Here is a 17,068-nt window from a genome sequence, read left to right on the forward strand (position 1 = left end):
GGAGGAGGCCCAGAGGAAGACCCAGGACACGCTGGAGGGACTATGTTTCTCGGCTGGCCTGGGAACGCCTTGGGATTCCCCCAGAGGAGCTGGCCCAAGTGGCTGTGGAGAGGGAAGTCTGGGTCTCCCTGCTTAGGCTGCTGCCCCCGCGACCCCACCCCGGACAAGCGGAAGACAATGGATGGATGGAGATTAGTATAAAAGTCAGTCCCAAATTACTGTTGGGCTTCTGTTGGGAGTTTTGTAGTTGAAACTCTAATCTTCTCAGTGTTGCCTAAAGGGTCTTTCAGAGAGTTTAGTGCTTCTTGACATCAAAATGTGGCAGGGTGAACATGTGGACAAACCTTAATCCAAGGCTTGAAAGAGAGAGATGCATTATTTGCTGACAGGATAGCTAGAAGCTTTAATAACAGAGGTGTCCAAGGTGTGGCTCTGGGAGTGATTTTGACACTCAGAAGTAAGAGGATGATCCTGATGGACACCTTAAATTCTGAAAGTGCAGTATTGACAAGTTTCTTGTCTTTAGTCAGCACAATTAAATATTTTTATTCTAATTTTTAGACAACCTTCCATAAAGCTTAACTAAAGATAACAAGCACTTTTAGAGAAAAGCATACAGTTGATTTAATCTGTAATAAAAGGGGGGATCACCTAATTATAGTCTATGATTCTTTTTTAGTGCTTTGACCACCCGTCCATCTTGGTGGCTTCAAAAAGAAAAATGTCTCCTTACACCCCTAGTCTTACATGTTATGTGGTCATAATCGTTGTACAGGCCTATTCAACAAGTGCTCCACTTTCCTTAGCCCACACAAAGCTGTCAGAATCCCAAATTAATTTGTACATACCAGAGCTACTTTTATATTGTTAGCATAATATTAGGCAAGTAGAAATCTTTGTGATTGACCAAAAGGTAGTGTGTCTTTTATGGAAGTTGCGATCGTAATAAGTGTGCTGGTTCTGCATGTGATTTTGACATCATGTTGTAAATTTTGTCCTGGATGTCCCACGTGAAGACAATAAAACAACCATTTTTACCCACCTCATTTTATTAAGCAAAGTGTCACAATAAAATGCAGTTTTGTTATCAGAAAGCAAATACAAAGTAGGGAATGTAAGCAGCTGTACTTCACTTCTTTTTTGAGTAATTTAAAAACTCGAGTATAAGGAATAATAAAATAAGCTGACTGGTTGCTGAAATGTGTGACTCCACCTTTTAAATGTAGTGTGTGTTGAACCAGATGAACGTATGTCAGGAAAATTGCAATTGGTGTTCAAAATAAACCATATCCCAGTAAACTGAAGTGTTAACATTCATCTTGTAACTGTGTTATATATATATATAGTACTGTAGCCCTGATGTCATCCTGTATTTGTCAAAATTACACTGGCCTCAAAATATTTTTGAGAAATGCATTGCACATTAATCCAGACTCAAACTGAACTGTAACAAAAACTAAGTATGTTTGCTTAAAAAACAAAACCATTGGACGCTTAACAATTGAAATCAAAATATACATGAACTTATTCAATTCTATTCTCTAACATTTGTTTAAAAATCGCACGTACAGTTAATTCTGTAATGTAAATACCTATTTGTAAGGTAGAAAAAATAAAGATGAAAAAATAAATCAGTTTTGTTTTTTTTATAGGGAACATTCCCCTAACAAGAACTTCAGATTAACACAAAAATCCACTGTACATCTCCAGACTCTAAAAGATTTATATATATATATACTGTAACCTCTGTCATTGATTTACATCCAAAAATAAAATTATATCTTCAGGATTTTTTTTTCTCCTTTTAAAGCAGTCAGTAGAAACATGAGAGGCTGGTGTGTCCTGCAAAGGTATGATGCAGTTCAACAAGTCAGTACTTCACACGTCAAGAACAGAGCAGAAACAAAATCAGGTTTAGAATGAAGCCAGGAGTGCTCATCTTTATCACAGTGTCATGACTACACATAATTTTTATTTTTTTACAGTGCCTAGATGTTTCTGTGTCCTTGCATCACAGCAGCATGGACTCCTGCAGGGCAAACGCCTCCTGTGCGTGCCTGTAGTGTGGCGCTCCAAACAGCTGGGGGAGCTGTTGTCCTTGGAACTGTGTCCTGTAGTGAGGCTGGCTGTCTGTGTGAGGGGGGAATGTGAACTCCTGAACGGGAGACAGCTGGGCTTGCTGGAAGCTGGGAGAGCGAGGCATCCCACCTGGTGATTGAGGGGAAAGTGGATCCTCTGGCTTCCAGTGGGGCCTGTCTACGGCTCGTGCAGGTCTGCCGTCTGGCAGATAGTGCGGGTTTGCCTCACCCCTCTGGTGCCCCTCGACTCTGTAGTCTACAGGAGTGTGGATCTGTGAGGTTGACGTAAGTTGTTGCAGGTAGATGGGGGTGGAGCTGCTGTGGGGTTCTAGCTGCAGGTCTGGGGGCGATCTTGTGTTTTGATTTCGGTCGGATCCTGGGGGCGGCTGTCTGCGGTAGGTGGCGAAGGAGTTATTCAGGAGAGCTTTCTTAGGGGAGGCTCTGCTAGGCTGTCGCTGAGTGGTTGCATACGATAGTTCTCTGTACACCATCCTTGAGGGGGAGTTGAACGCAGAGGGTCCGTAGAGTCTATCTTCCCCTCTTTGGTCCAGGCTTACACTGTACCCTGGGTGAAGGATGGGAACCTCAGTCGTAGTTCTTCTTGGAGACTGCTGATGGGGAGGTGTGTGATACAGATTTTGGCTGACTAGGACCCCTGCTGGACTGTTGTGGGAAAACTGAGGGGGTTGAGGGTTCTTGGTCATTCTTGGCCCAGTTGAGATGGAAACTATACTCCCATCCTGACTTTGTCTCTGGTTTAGGCCACTTTGATGCTGTATTGGTACACTAATGGGTGTCTCAGTGTGAGGGGTCCTCTCTCTGGATGGAGGCTTGTCGAGCTCCAGAATCTGAAAGTCCTGCTCCAACAGCCCCGGTACATTGTCATACTGTGAGGCATTGGAGCCTCGGTCAAATCCCTTGGATAGTGGCTGATGCTGGAGCTGAACGTTTTCATCTGGGCTGGAAGGGGCCGGTGAAGGCCCAGGGCTGAGCTGGTTCTCCCGAGCCGCTGCAGCTTTGACCGCTTCTAACTTTGTCTCGGAGGGTTTGAACCAGCGGGGAGTGATGTTTCTGTGCGTGCTGGAGGCTGCGTTGGAGTTGTGGTTGGCGGCGGCATGGCTCTGAGGTTTTCTGCTGTCCACTGTGGTGATCTGTGATGTTGGGGTGGAGACTAATGAGGGAGTTGCCCTTTTCTCCGGTGTAGTGGTGGCGGACTGCTTTTGCTGCTCATTCTGGATCTCATTCGATCCCCTGGAATAGACGTCCCTTTTATCTGCCATTCGGTGGCGAAATGGTCTCTCCAGCGAGTCCCGATGCGCCCGGCTCGGGGGCCGACTGTCCTGCTGGCGGTCCGCTACAGGACTTGAGCTCCGAGGCGGCTCGGCTGGCTCTGTGTGGCTTTGACCATTGCCCACATGGTTCAGCACTGTTGCTACATCAGGAGGGAGCTGCCCCAATTGCTTCTTGGGAAACTCTTCGTCTTTAGCTGCAACATGAGAACAGTAGATCCACGTTAGAACTCTTATCAGGAAGCAAAATGAATAGTGACTGTTGAATACACTGTGGTGCTGATTCACATCAGATGAGTCACAACAGGGCCATGAATTCATGCAACAACACTGCCAAAGAGAGGTAAAAGTAATGGAGAGTTTATAACACAACACAAAATCACATATTCACAAAATACTGAAAAAAAAATCATTAGAAATAAAGATAGTGTTTGATAATAATTCACATTAAGGGAGACTCAATTAGGAATGACCACTTAGCTGAGTGGTCTCTAAAATTATTACTTCATTCCATTAAACAGTTTCCCCAGGCTGGAGAAATTGTATAGAAACAGTTCTGGAATAATGAACATCCTTAAATGTTTTTGCATTAAAACCATAAAAAAAAATCACTTTTCAATAACAGGCATTTCTCTATGAATAACCTGCACATCATAGAAGTAGTGACTTTATTATTTAAAGTGCTTCACACTGAAACAGATGAGTAGTAGAGCTGACAGGAACATGTACAGACAGTGAAGGTGACACTGGGTGGGTTTGGACTGGAAAAGGAAGTGCGATTAGCTGGCAGGAAGTGCTGCAGGGGTTATCCAGGATGGCAACGTTTGGGCGCTGTATCTCTCTGGGCTGAAAATATTCTCTAACCTTACCGGCTTTTCCTCAGGGTTAACAAATGAGCTTGTATGGTTCTGGTTTTATTATTATAAACTATTTGGATGTCACCTTTCAGTTTGAACTGTGTATATGTATGAAACAAAAAGTCTAAAAGGTTTATAGTCATAGTAAGGCAGAGTGCAGCTCTAACAGGTGTAACAATGAGCTTGACTCTTCACTGGTTCAGGATATTTCTGTTTTTGTCTCTTTATTCTTGCCCTATATGTGATTAAGTCTAACACGGCTTGTTTTTATGAAAGTGGTTTAAAAGCAGACCGGGGAAGATATTTTTGAAAGCACGTATTTATTGATGATGGTCACATTAAATCACACTAAGGTTTAGGAATATCTATTGTATTTTCCATTTTTCTTGTTAAAATTTATGTGGTGGATCTGAACAGCTCTTCGGCATGTTACACCCTGAGAAAAGAAGTATTTCCAAGTAAAAGCCACGTCCCATAGATTGAATTTAGGGCGAATCCCTTCATTTTGATACAAAATTTAAAACAGTACCAGGAAAACAGCACAAAAACAAATTCAGGTAATGCAATTTTTATTATTTAAATTAAAACAACTTTAGTAGTATTTTTGGCTGAAGTAAACCATCGCAGCACTGCACCTCAGTAAAGATCAAATCTAATGTGGAAGAGAGAAAAGGTTGTGAAGCGAAAAAGCCAAGTGCTGTTGGACAGACAGGCGACAGACAGGACGCACTGAGGGGACAGATGGACAGAGACATGAAGAAGACCAGTCAGGATAGCCCACCGGTTGCTGTTGTAGGAGGGAATGTGGCCGCCACTCACAGCCACACTTTTGTTGTTGTTGGCTAACATTGTTCGAGAACAGAGGGAGAGAAGGCAGATTAATGAGGAGACAGAGCAGAACTGGAAACACACCACGAAGCAGAGTCACCTATTTCTCCCAGTAGCATCATACACTGACAGTAGCTCTTATGTTTCAGATCAATTTCTAAGACTAACACCTGAAAATCTCCCTTGTTTTTCCAGTCTGGGGCCTAATTTTGTCATACCTGGTGCCGGCAGCTCCAGCTTCGCCCTCCTGAGCTCTGTCATGGACGCCTGTAGCTGCTCGACCACAAAGTCGTCCTCGTAGAAGAAATCTTTGGCTAAGGTCACCTGCAGAAACTCCACCAGCTCCTCCATGGACAGCTTCATCAGGTGCTCTGCAGGACACACACAGTCGTGACTTCTTTTGTAGTACTTTGGCTGGTACCGTTCTGTCATTAACGGTCTTACTCTTGTGCAGTTTGAGGATGGTGTAGGACATGGCAGGCAGCACTCGTTCACCCTCCAAGATGTAGATGTCCCAGATCCTGAGGGTGAGTGTGAAGGGAGTCTGAACATAAACACGACAAAAGGTTATTGCTTTTTCTTGGTACACCAGTAAGCTAAACTACATTTGACAAAAAACAGCTGAACAGTCTAGAGCAGATTTTTTGATATTTCAAACACTGTAGAGTCTGTGTTGTAAATTTTCACGTTACATTTGAAACCAGCAGTCTTCAGTGTGATGCAAATTTATACTGAAGACCGCTGGCTTCAAAAAAGTGTAGGTATTGCATATTCACTGATGTTTTAGATGAGATCATTTAGAAAAAAATCAAAGTGACACCATGATGTTTTGTTAGATTAGAATTTTATTGAAAACTGTACAACAAAACATTGTTGGAGCAATCCAGGTTCTTTACAAGGATCAGCAAAGGGAGGCTGTCTTCTGCACTCACAAATTATTCCTGAAACTTTTCCCCATTTTCCAGAGTCAATCGTTGCCTTTTCTCACTGCCTTCCAGTTTCTATGACCATTACTCTTCAATCTTTAACAAGCCTAACCTGCTGCACATCCTCTGTTGCCAGTTGATAGAAGTCCACCTCTTATACAACTCATCATACTCCTTTGCTTGCTCTTCTACCTTTTCTGTCTAGTAGTGCTGGGCAATATGACGATAGAAAGTGTCTATAGTCTCCATCATAACTGTATCAATGATTCATGTAAATATTTCATAACGTAGGCTATGATGAATGTATTAGTGTTGTCACTTTGCATAAATTCAGTTTATGCAATAAAGTAGAAGAAAAAATAACTATTTTGCGACATGCTTTACGGCAGCGGCTTTCTGTGCCCCACTGTATATTGTGTCAGCATTTAAGTCATAGGTGCTGAAAGATGGGGTCGCAACAAGTAGAGACGTCTGATTTAGTTCACGGAGCAGAAAAAGGTAATATGCTAACTCTGCTATGAGACTGTTTTCTCATCTGACGCCAACACAACAAACCTGTTCTATCACTTAAAGAAGAACCACGAAAAAGAATATTTAACAATGCAAAAAGGAAAACTATAGCCAGCTGAAGATAATGGAGTCTGTTGTCATTTGATACATATATATTGCTTCAGTTAAATGTCACTTTGAAATAAAGCTTGAAAAAGGTAAGAAATTAGATTATTTTTCAGAGAATAAACAGACAACGTACGTAATTGGGGTATATTGTGATATAGAATTTTTTCCATATCGCCCAGCACTACTGTCAAAACCAGTGATTCCCAACTCCAGTCCTCGAGGAACACTATCCTACATGTTTTAGTTGTTTCTCTACTTTGACACACCTGATTTGAGTGATTAACAGGCTGCTGAAGAGCAGAGAAACAACTACAACATGCAGGATAGTGTTCCTTGAGGACTGGAGTTGGGAATCATTAGTCTTGAAGACACACCAAATATCTTCCTACCTGCCTCTCTAATCACTGTGGCTGTTAAAGGCTCTGGATGGTAGGAGAGAACTTCCACCATTGTTCCTCTTCTAGTAATCTACTGCCCCTTTCACACGGACCCTAACGGTCCCAGCTAGACTCTACTCGGTTGCTGCTTTTTCAGTACCTGCTTCGTGGGCGGCGCAAGCTTAGCTTCTGTTCACTCATTGGTCATGAGTGTGACCAGATGTAAGCATAAAGAGCGAAGCTAACAACAGCGTTAGCTTATCCTGCAGCTTACCCCCAGCTGTCCTACTACTGCTCAACAATCGCAGCATCCAGAGCATTTCGTCCACTGCGCCTCTCTTCCTCCTGAAGTCTCAGGAGAATCCCCATAAGTTTTAAAAAAAAAGCAACAACACAGGGCCAACATTGTCCGTAGCGCGCCGCAACACGAGGAGGCATTCCTCTGCTACCTGGCAGAGGAAACTGGCGGGTGTGAACGTGATGCATTCTTTATCGAGTAGAGCGGGACTTCTGAATTAGGGTCCGTGTGAAAGAGGCATACCTGCGTGTTCCTTTTCCTATCCACACCATGGTTAAACACTGAAAGCCTTGCTGCCCTTCTTCTTCTGCAGCAATCCAGACTGTGGCATGTAACAAACTCTAGATGGATTTTTTTAAAGGCTCCAGCATAGTCCATAATAAGTGAACTAGTCCCTGCATATTTCCCCACATCCATGAAGAGCCTCCTGTGTTTCCACCAGCTACTTCTCATGGAGTATGACACACGACTAATTCATCACTCTATGGAGCTGAAGGTTAACTGCTACAAGCTAGTCTTTGATGTACTCACTCTGTCCAGGAAGCACTGGAAGAACCACTTCATGGTGTACAGACTGGTAAACACCTCTTGGTTGTCCTGCAGCAACAAAACATCTGCTCAGTGCTTTAAGCAGTTGGATAAATCAGCTACTGTCTCTTGTTAGTTTCTGTTGAATCGTAAATGAGCGCAGCAGCGTTGTCTCACCAGGTGGCGTTTCAGTTTGGGCAGAGTCTTCTTCAGGATTCGGTCGTGATGCTCCTGAAAACGCATCAACTTCGGGAAACCAGGGACGAAGAACCCTGAGACAGAGTAGATCATCAGCATGTTTGTTTTCCACCACATTTCCGTTTGAGCTGTGAAATAAAGTCTAAACTGATCCGGTCAGAAGACAGAGTGCCTTTCAGACACTGAATTGGCTGCAGTTACTTCTTTTATCACAGCTGGAAGACCTCAGCAGCCACAGTCATTTAGGCTTGTTTTTTTCTAAAATAAACAACTTTTCAACTGAAGTCACTTTAATTGCTGCCTCCCCTGTTGTTTTTTGTATCTTTACTTTCTGAATTCTCTCTGTTTGTTTCAAAGCATTAACTGGACCTCCACTAAAGCAGAACATGATAACTCTGTTACCGTGCATGCTGTGCTTCTGCCCAGACAGTAGTTTGACCAGAGCCCAGAAGGCGTCCTCTTCGTTCATGTAGATCAGCAGCAGAGCTGTGATCTGACTCATGCCCTGACAGTAACCCACCTCCTGCAAAACACATTCAGACAAAGCAATTTCTGAGCACCTGTTGACCTTAACAACAGAACACACCTACACTAGTATTACATTTTTAGTCAGAGTTTAGTGACATAATGGCTTCTAAAAAAACCTCTTTTGATAACTCTCAGAGAAACTGGATGATTGAGCACATTGATCATATTTTGAAGCACAGCTAACGTGAATCCCACTGTTATAAAAAGCCAAATCAATTTTTCTATGAATGCATGCATACTCATTCTGTAAATATTCTACCCTAAAAAAATACAAGTATTAAGATCAATCCAGATTGACCTTCGACAGTTTCTTCCAAGATGTTTAAAAACAACTAATACATTTTGTAAAGCCAGGGGTTTAATGACCGAGTGGTCCAGACTCACCGTGTTGTACATGGAGTAGGCTGTGAGGACGTGGAAGAGTGCCTGCTGCCTGAAAACACAACAAAGTGAATTAAAGTTCAGTTTAGTGCCACAGTCATCATTAACAGGTTTTAGCTCTGTGGTTTGCTTTCACATCAAGTTGCCCCACGCTGTATAAAAACACTCACTTGACATCGTAGCGATGCATGAACATGATGTGGTCCCTGTAGGTTCTGTTCACATCCAGGTCGATCTGTCGGATGTCGGGCGATAACGCTTTGGCTCTGGCTTTCAGCTTCTAAACACAACAAAGGATTTAAAAAATACAACCATTAATAGTGGATGTTAAACAGCCTCACATGCATTTTGTTGGGCTCAGATGGAACCTGTTTAAAATACAGAGTTAGATGAAGATATGTACTGATGGACTGATAAGTCATGTCCTCTACTTTCTGCAAAATGTTCAACACAGTGAACTGTCTAACAGCCTGAGATCTAACTACCTAATGACAGATCGCAGTGATCTTAGCTTTGCGCTGCACTTCAACAACTGAATTCAGTTTCTTCATGATTTTTGTTACTAACAGGTCCTGTTGAGACTTCAGACATGGCTGAAGGAGCCACAGGTTCACTTTGGTCCTCTTCACACAAGTTCTTTTTTTCTCTCTCCAGGATTGTTTTGTGAAACAAGGTTTTTAGAGCCATTTCTCTACAGATCAGTCTATGATAGTCATTTACTTTGCTTACAGTTAATAATATTTCCTCTGGTTACCACTAGAGGGAGACAAAATACCATCAGTGGTTTAAGTATGATGGGAAAGATCTCCATAGAAACACACAATCAGTAATAAGTCTTTTCTAACAGTCACAGGATTACAACCTGCCAAAACCTCAGTAGTTGGAGACACAATTGTGAGAAAATGTTTAAATTTTCATTTAGAATCGTGCTGACGTTGCATACCTTACTGTGAACAAACAGATATTTGCGCAGCGCTCCTACAAGTGACGTGCAATGTTTTTGTTACAGTTTAGTCACAAAATGTCCCAGGTCGCCAAACCCTCCCAAAGCTGTTTCACAGTTCTCACATAAACAACAAGTAAAATGTTCCAGACGCCTGTGACAATTTTGACAGGATATTTACCCGTACGAATTTTTAGATGTTCAACATTACAGCAACATGAGGAAACTGAGAACGCTCCCAAACGTTCCAGTTTGTCTCCAGCCCAGTGAGATGATACTTGAAGCCTTTAGTCCTGCTGGTGGAGGAACACCTGATGGAACATCTGGTCTAAAGCAGCAGACTCCTGGAGCTGCAGGCTTAGACTCTACAAGTCAGGTCCATTTGTTTGTGTTACTACCCTCTAGTGGACCGCTCCGGTAACAGGATTACTTTACAGGCAAAATGTGACGTTATTTTGATAATGAACACGATTAAAGAACAATTATCAACACTCACCAGCCACTTAACTAGATACAACGATTCAGTTGCTTGTTAACGCTAATCAGCCAATCACGTTGCAGCAACTCAACGCCTTTAGGCATGTAGATGAAGACGACTTGCTGAAGTTCAAACCGAGCAGAAAGGGGACTGAAGTGACTTAGAATGTGGCCTGGTTGTTGCTCTGAGTATTACAGAAACTGCTGATCTGCTGGGATTTTTACACACAACCATCTCTAAGGTTTAAAGAAAGTGGTCCAAAACAGAGAAAATATCCACTGAGCGACAGTTGTGTGGACAAAAAGCTGTCAGAGGTCAGAGGAGAATGGGCAGACTGGTTGGAAATGATAGGAAGTCAGCAGCTTAAATAACTCGTCCTAATTAAGGTCAGCAGAAAACCATCTCTGAACACAGCAGCAGAGCACCACAGCAGGACTCCCCAACACTGGACAATAAGAGGTTGAATAATCCTTGCTTGCTCTGACGAGTCTGAATTCACTGAACTCCAGTGACCTCCGGTCACCAGATCTCAGCCCCATGGAGCACCTCTGGGACACATCTGGAACAGGAGCCTCACATCGTGGACGTGATGCTAACATGTCAGTATGGAGCAGAATCTCTGAGGAATGTTTCCAACACCTCGTTGAGTCAAAGAATTAAAGCAGTTCTGAAGGCCAAAGGGGGTTCAACCCAGAACTGTGGATATTTTAGGTCTTAAAAATAAACTCCTGACAGGTTTGTATCTCCTGTAGCTGACAAATGGGAGAAGCAAACCAGTTATTTTTCACATTCATAAACAATAACAGAGATGTTAAAGAAGGTTTTGAGTGGAGTTACTAACGGGAAAAGCGAAAGAAAGTGTTAAAAAGGCATTTGAAGCGCTGGATTCCACTATTTTAAAAAAATAAATATAAAAGGCAATACTCTGAATCTCTAATTTAACTTAGGAAGGACTCTTCTGAAGAATCTCCTGAGTTTTTTTCTGGAAAAAGACTAGAGCAGAGGAAATTAAGGTACTTTCAGAAAAGATAAACTTGCCACATATCCTCCCTGCTCCACGGGCAGAACTTTCCCCTTTTTTTTTATTTTCCACACGGTTTGCTTTATGTGCCCAGCTCATCGCACCACCCCGGCCGAAGGCAGTGATGGATTGATCTCACTGGCGAGAACTTCCTAATGAGATACAAAGTTTGTCTCGGCACAGAAACAAATCGAGGGGGAAAAAAAGGTTTCTTTCTGTGGGCAGAAACAAAACTGCAGCTCGGCACAAACACGATTAGGAGCTCTGCGATAGCAAACAGAACCGCGGCTCTTTCTGAGGCCCGGGCTGTAATTAATGCTGCTGAGGTGCAGACAGTTTAAAAAACCTGAAACGTGACGCCCCGGACCGGATCTGTACCTCGTAGAAATCCTTCTTTTCCTCTTTTATTTTGGGAATGTCGAGCAGCAAACACCACACCTCCCCTCGGAGCTGCAGAGGGATGCCCTTATAGATCCTCCGGAACAGCTGGAAGGAAGAGGGGAAAAAAAACAGGCTTGTTTTTATTCTCTTCCAAGAGAATCACATTAAATATATGTGCATTCATGTACAGACCTAGTTACTAATAAATTACAGCCTGCGCAGATATGTGATTACACTAAGACAATACAGACCCTTCCAGGCTAACACAGAAACAATGTGTTGTATTATATTGTATTGGAAATAAAATAAAACAAAAACGAGTACTACTGAGGAGGAAGATTTAGTTTCAGAGTTTCCAAAATAAAGTCAAAATGGCAGAAATTAAGATATTTGGAGATTAAAAGTTAACAAAAACCAAAATCCTTGGTGCAAAAACCAACAACAGCTATATGTTTTATCATGACTTTATACCTCAGAATCTGTTTTAATAAAGTTCTTTCAGCACAAACACCAAAACCTTCATCTGGAGCTGAACAACACATTCCTAATGACAACGATAATGATGCAAGCAGTTTTTAGGAGCTTCAGATTATTTGAAAGTATCTTGTGATCCACAGTCTGTATGTGTTTGAGACTCTTATTGTGAAGGATTCTGTTTGAGACTAGTTGGCGACTCAGACTTGTGAGAAAACGGGTAAATGTGTGGATTTTACCAAACAGACCGTGCACTTTATTTTGTTGCCAGTATCAGTCGGCAGCTGCCCCCACGTTTCTTACTGATTGTACTGGAGTACAGTTCTGTAATGAAGCCAGATCAGATTTGAAACGTTTTATTTAACACCAGTGTTCTTTTTAGACCTGGACCTGTTTTCTGTTCGAGGAAAGCTCCCATCCAGGTGTCAGAACTTGGCTTTTGTGCTCCGAGACGCACGCAACAAATCGGGGATGTGTTCAAGAAGCCCGGGACGACTCTGGAGCTCCTTTAGGAGAAAATGTGTTCATAATTCAAGCAATAAGACGGCTAAGCCTCTGAAACTGAGAACCGATGGAAGCTCCCTGTAATGAACAGATTCAACCTTTAACTGTTGAACTAAATAATAATCTAAATAATACAGTTCAATCAGTTATCGATCGGGTGCTCCTCTCACAGGAGTAAAAGTACACCTTTATCATCTGCTACATGATGAAATATTACATTTTTATGTGAAACATTCAGCAGCACCTGTAGCAACAAAAGATACTGTTGAAAATGTTCCTGAAAATAATATCTGTTACAGATTTATCTATGCAGAAACACATTATCCTGCTTCTAACGCTGCTAAACAAAGGCTTTTCTTTGCAACAACATGTCACAATTTATAACAACTCAACAAAGTTTTCCAGTAATAAAACACGTCTGCAGCAGAGGAGCGCAGCCTGGCAGACGATCCAAACGCGCTTCTACGCATTTAAACTGCGCAGATTATGTTAGAAGAGAAAGACTAGCCTCTAATGCGATCAACTTCAGCAAACAGAGAGTTTTTCCTTCCCCTCCTCCAAACCTCAGAGGTTAAATGAGCAGCTGGCACCTGCCAGACGTTCGAACAGAATACAGAGCGCTTCCCTCGGCGTGTCAGAAGTGTCAGAGGTACAAGCTGGGAGCGCCTGAACGTGCTCCGCGTTCTCCCTGAGCAGAAGCAAAGGTGAACCTGGCCCATCTGGCTGGATGAGCTCCGGCAGAGAGCGCGAGCCGAGCCGGAGTCCTTAAAGCCAAACTGCTGGAGCGGCCGGGTGGAACGGTTCTGGGAGGTGCGAGGAAGGACAGAGAGCAGCCGAGCGTTAGGCCTGGTGAGGCTGAGAGGAGCTCCCAACCCGCTAATTAAGGAGGAAAACTAATATGTTGTTGCTAAAAGTAGACGTTCGGGCTAATTATCCCACAACGCGTATCAGCACCTTTTAGGACAGAAATTAGTGCTGAGTCACTAAAGCTGTGTGAGCACAGGATTTATACTGACTCTTAAACAACTCACTCCGCAAGATGCATGTCTCCACATCTGGTTAGATCTCCGGGAGTTTAATGAAACAACGTGAGGAGAGAAAATATTAAAACTACAAGCTTTAAGTGTTAGAACAGCAGCGGGTCTCTTTGTAATAGTTGTTGATCAGTCCAGGAATAATCAGAGTTATTCTGCAAACTCTCACAACGTGTTAGTGCTCAGAGTATGTGTGGAGGATTACATCACAGTCCATTTAAAGGACAAGCTGATGTCCAGGGATTGTCCCGCGGTCCTCCTGCGTGGACGTATCTGATCTCCAACCCGAGCTCGTTTTGCTGAATCGTGTGAGACGAAGCAGCTCCGACCTACAGAGGCGTGTGTGAGGATGAGTGAGGAGCTGATGAAGACTCATAAATCAGATCAGTAACCTCGCCTCCACGTCAGGGTGTGTGTGTGTGTGTGTGCTTCACTGATGTACGAGATTGGTTTACATCTTTCCATGCTAAAAAGGCAGAGGATCGTGTGTGGCGTCTCAGGATTAACGACGCGCGTGCGTGTGTGTGTGTGTGTGTAGACTGCTCAACACTCCATCAGCCTCCTACCACATTTGGGACTCACCAGTTGCTGGAGCAATAGCCCTGTAATTAGGTTGTGATGAGCGAGTCAATCAGTACAGCTGTTGGACTAATCATCCTTTAAGTGTGTGTGTTTTCGTGCACACACTTGTGTCAACATTTACCCTGAATCTCTGCTCTTTTTGCTTCTGTTTGCATTCCTCACTGACTGCATACAGGTAGATACGGCTCCACGTCTGTGCTGGCTTCATCTAAACAAATATCTCTTTCTCTACGTTCAGTAACCTAATATTAGGACATATTTGCATCATCTACCAAACAACACCATCTGATACAGAAACTTTTACACAGGAACGATTCGTTTGCCTGTGGAGGGCTGCTTTAAAGTTTAAAAGCAGGATTAGAAATGCCACTAATTCATCCATAAACTAAGATGGATGTGAGACTCTGAAGAGGACTTCTCTCATCTTACACACAGCAACAGGAAAGGACACGTCCACCACATTTTACCCTTGAAGGTTAATAATTCCTATTAGGTACCAGCAGTCAGTTTTTATTCTTTAGCTTTTCAGTACTCTGAATTCATTTTTCTATTAAGTGTATTACCAGATAAGAGCAGAAAAAAAAAATTCAGCTCATTATGTCTAACGGTTTTAGGTGTACCTTCCCACAAACCCACCTTTGAAAAGAAAAAGATGGGGGTTTTGAAAGCCGATTACTCAAAAATTACATCTATGTGAAACTTATTTGCAATGATATTCTTTAAATATATGCAAAACAAGAAAATACACACTATAAATAGCTTACTTTTAAAAGGAAGGTTCTTCAAAAAAATCTCATTTTGAAAAGTTGAACAAATTTCAATATTGACCCAAACAGCAGACAGGGCATTTTTGGGATACCATATAAAACGAAAAATCAGTATCATTAAACCCTAATAATAAAATATGAGGTGGTTTTATTTGTTTATTTCAGGTGATGCTGCTGTTGGTGACGGAGTCATGCGATATTTTCTGACAATGAACTCCAAACTCCAGTTTGGGGTCAGTCTAGATCTTGGTAAGCGTGTTGCTACTTTGACTTTGACAAGACCCTGAACCAGCAACAGTTGGTACAGAAGGCTGTCCTGATCTGCTGATTCTCACATTTATCTGCTCAACAATAACTGTGAAGGCTTCGTTCCACAGAATTAATCTTTGGGCGAGTGGAATAACTTGTACTGTGTGGATTGTAGCTTGAATTTAAAGAACTCACTGGGGAACAGCAGGACGCTGACTCAGAGCTTTCCCTGTCTTGGGAGCTCCCAGCAGTCACAAAAATAAATAAATAAATGGCTGCATGACCAACTTCTAGTCCAGACAGTAACAAGTAGGTGGAGAAAGACATGTACTTGTTGAAATTCCTGTATGAACAATGCTGTGCTCCCTGGTTTGTTTTAACGCCGGCAGAGGTGGAGACGGTCACATTTTAGTGGCTGACAGGAGAGTTAGAAAACCTGCGATGCAGGGAGAAAGTGTATTCAGTAAACACCTCATGTCCCCTGCATCCAAAATGACCTGCTCATTAAAGACCCTTAAGAAAGTAACTTCAATTATTATTATTTTATCCTAAATCTGTTTTGCATGAAGAAACTGAATATGAAAGTTTTGCCATTTTACAGCACAACAAACCTATGTGAACATCCAGGTCACTCTCACCTCTAAATTTATCATGTCCAGCCTCTTCTTATTTATTTATTTCTTCAATAGCTGCTGTGATGAAATGTGGAGGCAAGCAGCCTACCTGTAGGACAGGACCTGGAGGCTGCAGTCCTGCCTTGTTTGTCATGCTTGTATGTAGGTTTGTGTTCTTTGTAGTCTGTACTGATTCTGTGACTGCAGTTTTAATTGCCAGGACAAAAAACGACTCCAAGATAATAGGAGTGTGTTTCTTTTCCACGGCTTCCGTAGAAAAAAAATGACTAAAAACGATCATTCAATTTGGGTAACTTCAGGAACAGAAATGGTAAACGGGACTGTACTTCTACCTAATCGGGCCACTTCCAGCACTTCACAACCCAATCTGTGCCCTCATTTACCCGTCCACACATTCAGACAGCACTCTGCTCTAGCTCTACAGGTAACCGTGCTTTCATTCATACACCAATCGAGGACACATCGGAGACAATGAGGGGTTCAGTGTCTTGCCCAGGGACACTTTGACATGTGCTGTCAGGAATCCAACCTCCAACCCTGTCATTGGAGGACAACTGCTCTAACCACTGATCCACAGAAACCTGCCCCGTCATAATTTCAGCTTGGAAAAACAACATTTGAGAGGTTTTCTCTGCTGTTAAATGATTTCAGGTCATTTCTGCCTCAAAGACAAGAGGAAGGAGAGGATCTGTAAATGTCTTCAGTATCTCCTATTTGTCATTTAAATCTTTATGCAAATGAAGCCACAGATATAATGTTGAACAAAGTGTTTGAAGGCACCGAATCATCAACAGATGTACACCACCAAATCTGGTGGAATCTGAATTGGATGTTGGGTCCTTCAGGTCACTGGAAGGACCACGCAACAAATAAAACAGAGACAGGGACAGGGCCTGAAAGATGGGATGGTGTCTGGGTGCTGGAACAGGAGAACCGCTGCAGTGCTTCCAAGTCTGCAGTCACTCTGGAGTCGACCATTTGGTTTGAAAGCGCAGAAAGAACTCCAGTAACTTCCTTTAATTGTTCCAGTTTATCTACTACCAGCTTCTTTATCTCTAATCAGCTCCCGAGAGCTCGTTAAGTTCCTGACATCA

At 42.7% G+C, this 17,068-nt stretch overlaps 1 protein-coding gene and 1 long non-coding RNA gene across 6 annotated transcripts in view; one reads left to right on the plus strand and one right to left on the minus strand.

Moving 5' to 3' along the window:
* LOC112450367 overlaps positions 1 to 8,382 on the plus strand; it is a 14,902-nt gene extending 6,520 nt beyond the window's left edge. Inside the window, exons 3-5 of the long non-coding RNA XR_003038956.2 lie at positions 5,248 to 5,418; positions 5,507 to 5,579; positions 7,980 to 8,382. This is a non-coding gene — a long non-coding RNA (uncharacterized LOC112450367). The remainder of the gene's footprint in view (positions 1 to 5,247; positions 5,419 to 5,506; positions 5,580 to 7,979) is intronic.
* Positions 1,032 to 17,068, minus strand: part of usp6nl (USP6 N-terminal like) — an 81,413-nt gene continuing 65,376 nt past the window's right edge. For all 5 annotated transcript variants that reach the window (XM_017411623.3, XM_037981137.1, XM_017411624.3 and 2 more), the window contains 9 exons: positions 11,727 to 11,834; positions 9,077 to 9,186; positions 8,910 to 8,958; positions 8,400 to 8,520; positions 7,977 to 8,071; positions 7,803 to 7,868; positions 5,497 to 5,596; positions 5,271 to 5,423; positions 1,032 to 3,564 (listed from right to left, as the gene is read on the minus strand). In XM_017411623.3, the coding sequence (XP_017267112.1) occupies positions 2,012 to 3,564; positions 5,271 to 5,423; positions 5,497 to 5,596; positions 7,803 to 7,868; positions 7,977 to 8,071; positions 8,400 to 8,520; positions 8,910 to 8,958; positions 9,077 to 9,186; positions 11,727 to 11,834 (2,355 nt within the window). In that variant the 3' untranslated portion in view covers positions 1,032 to 2,011. The remainder of the gene's footprint in view (positions 3,565 to 5,270; positions 5,424 to 5,496; positions 5,597 to 7,802; positions 7,869 to 7,976; positions 8,072 to 8,399; positions 8,521 to 8,909; positions 8,959 to 9,076; positions 9,187 to 11,726; positions 11,835 to 17,068) is intronic.

Source organism: Kryptolebias marmoratus, linkage group LG18 (assembly GCF_001649575.2).
Source record: "Kryptolebias marmoratus isolate JLee-2015 linkage group LG18, ASM164957v2, whole genome shotgun sequence".
NCBI classification, from domain to species: domain Eukaryota; kingdom Metazoa; phylum Chordata; class Actinopteri; order Cyprinodontiformes; family Rivulidae; genus Kryptolebias; species Kryptolebias marmoratus.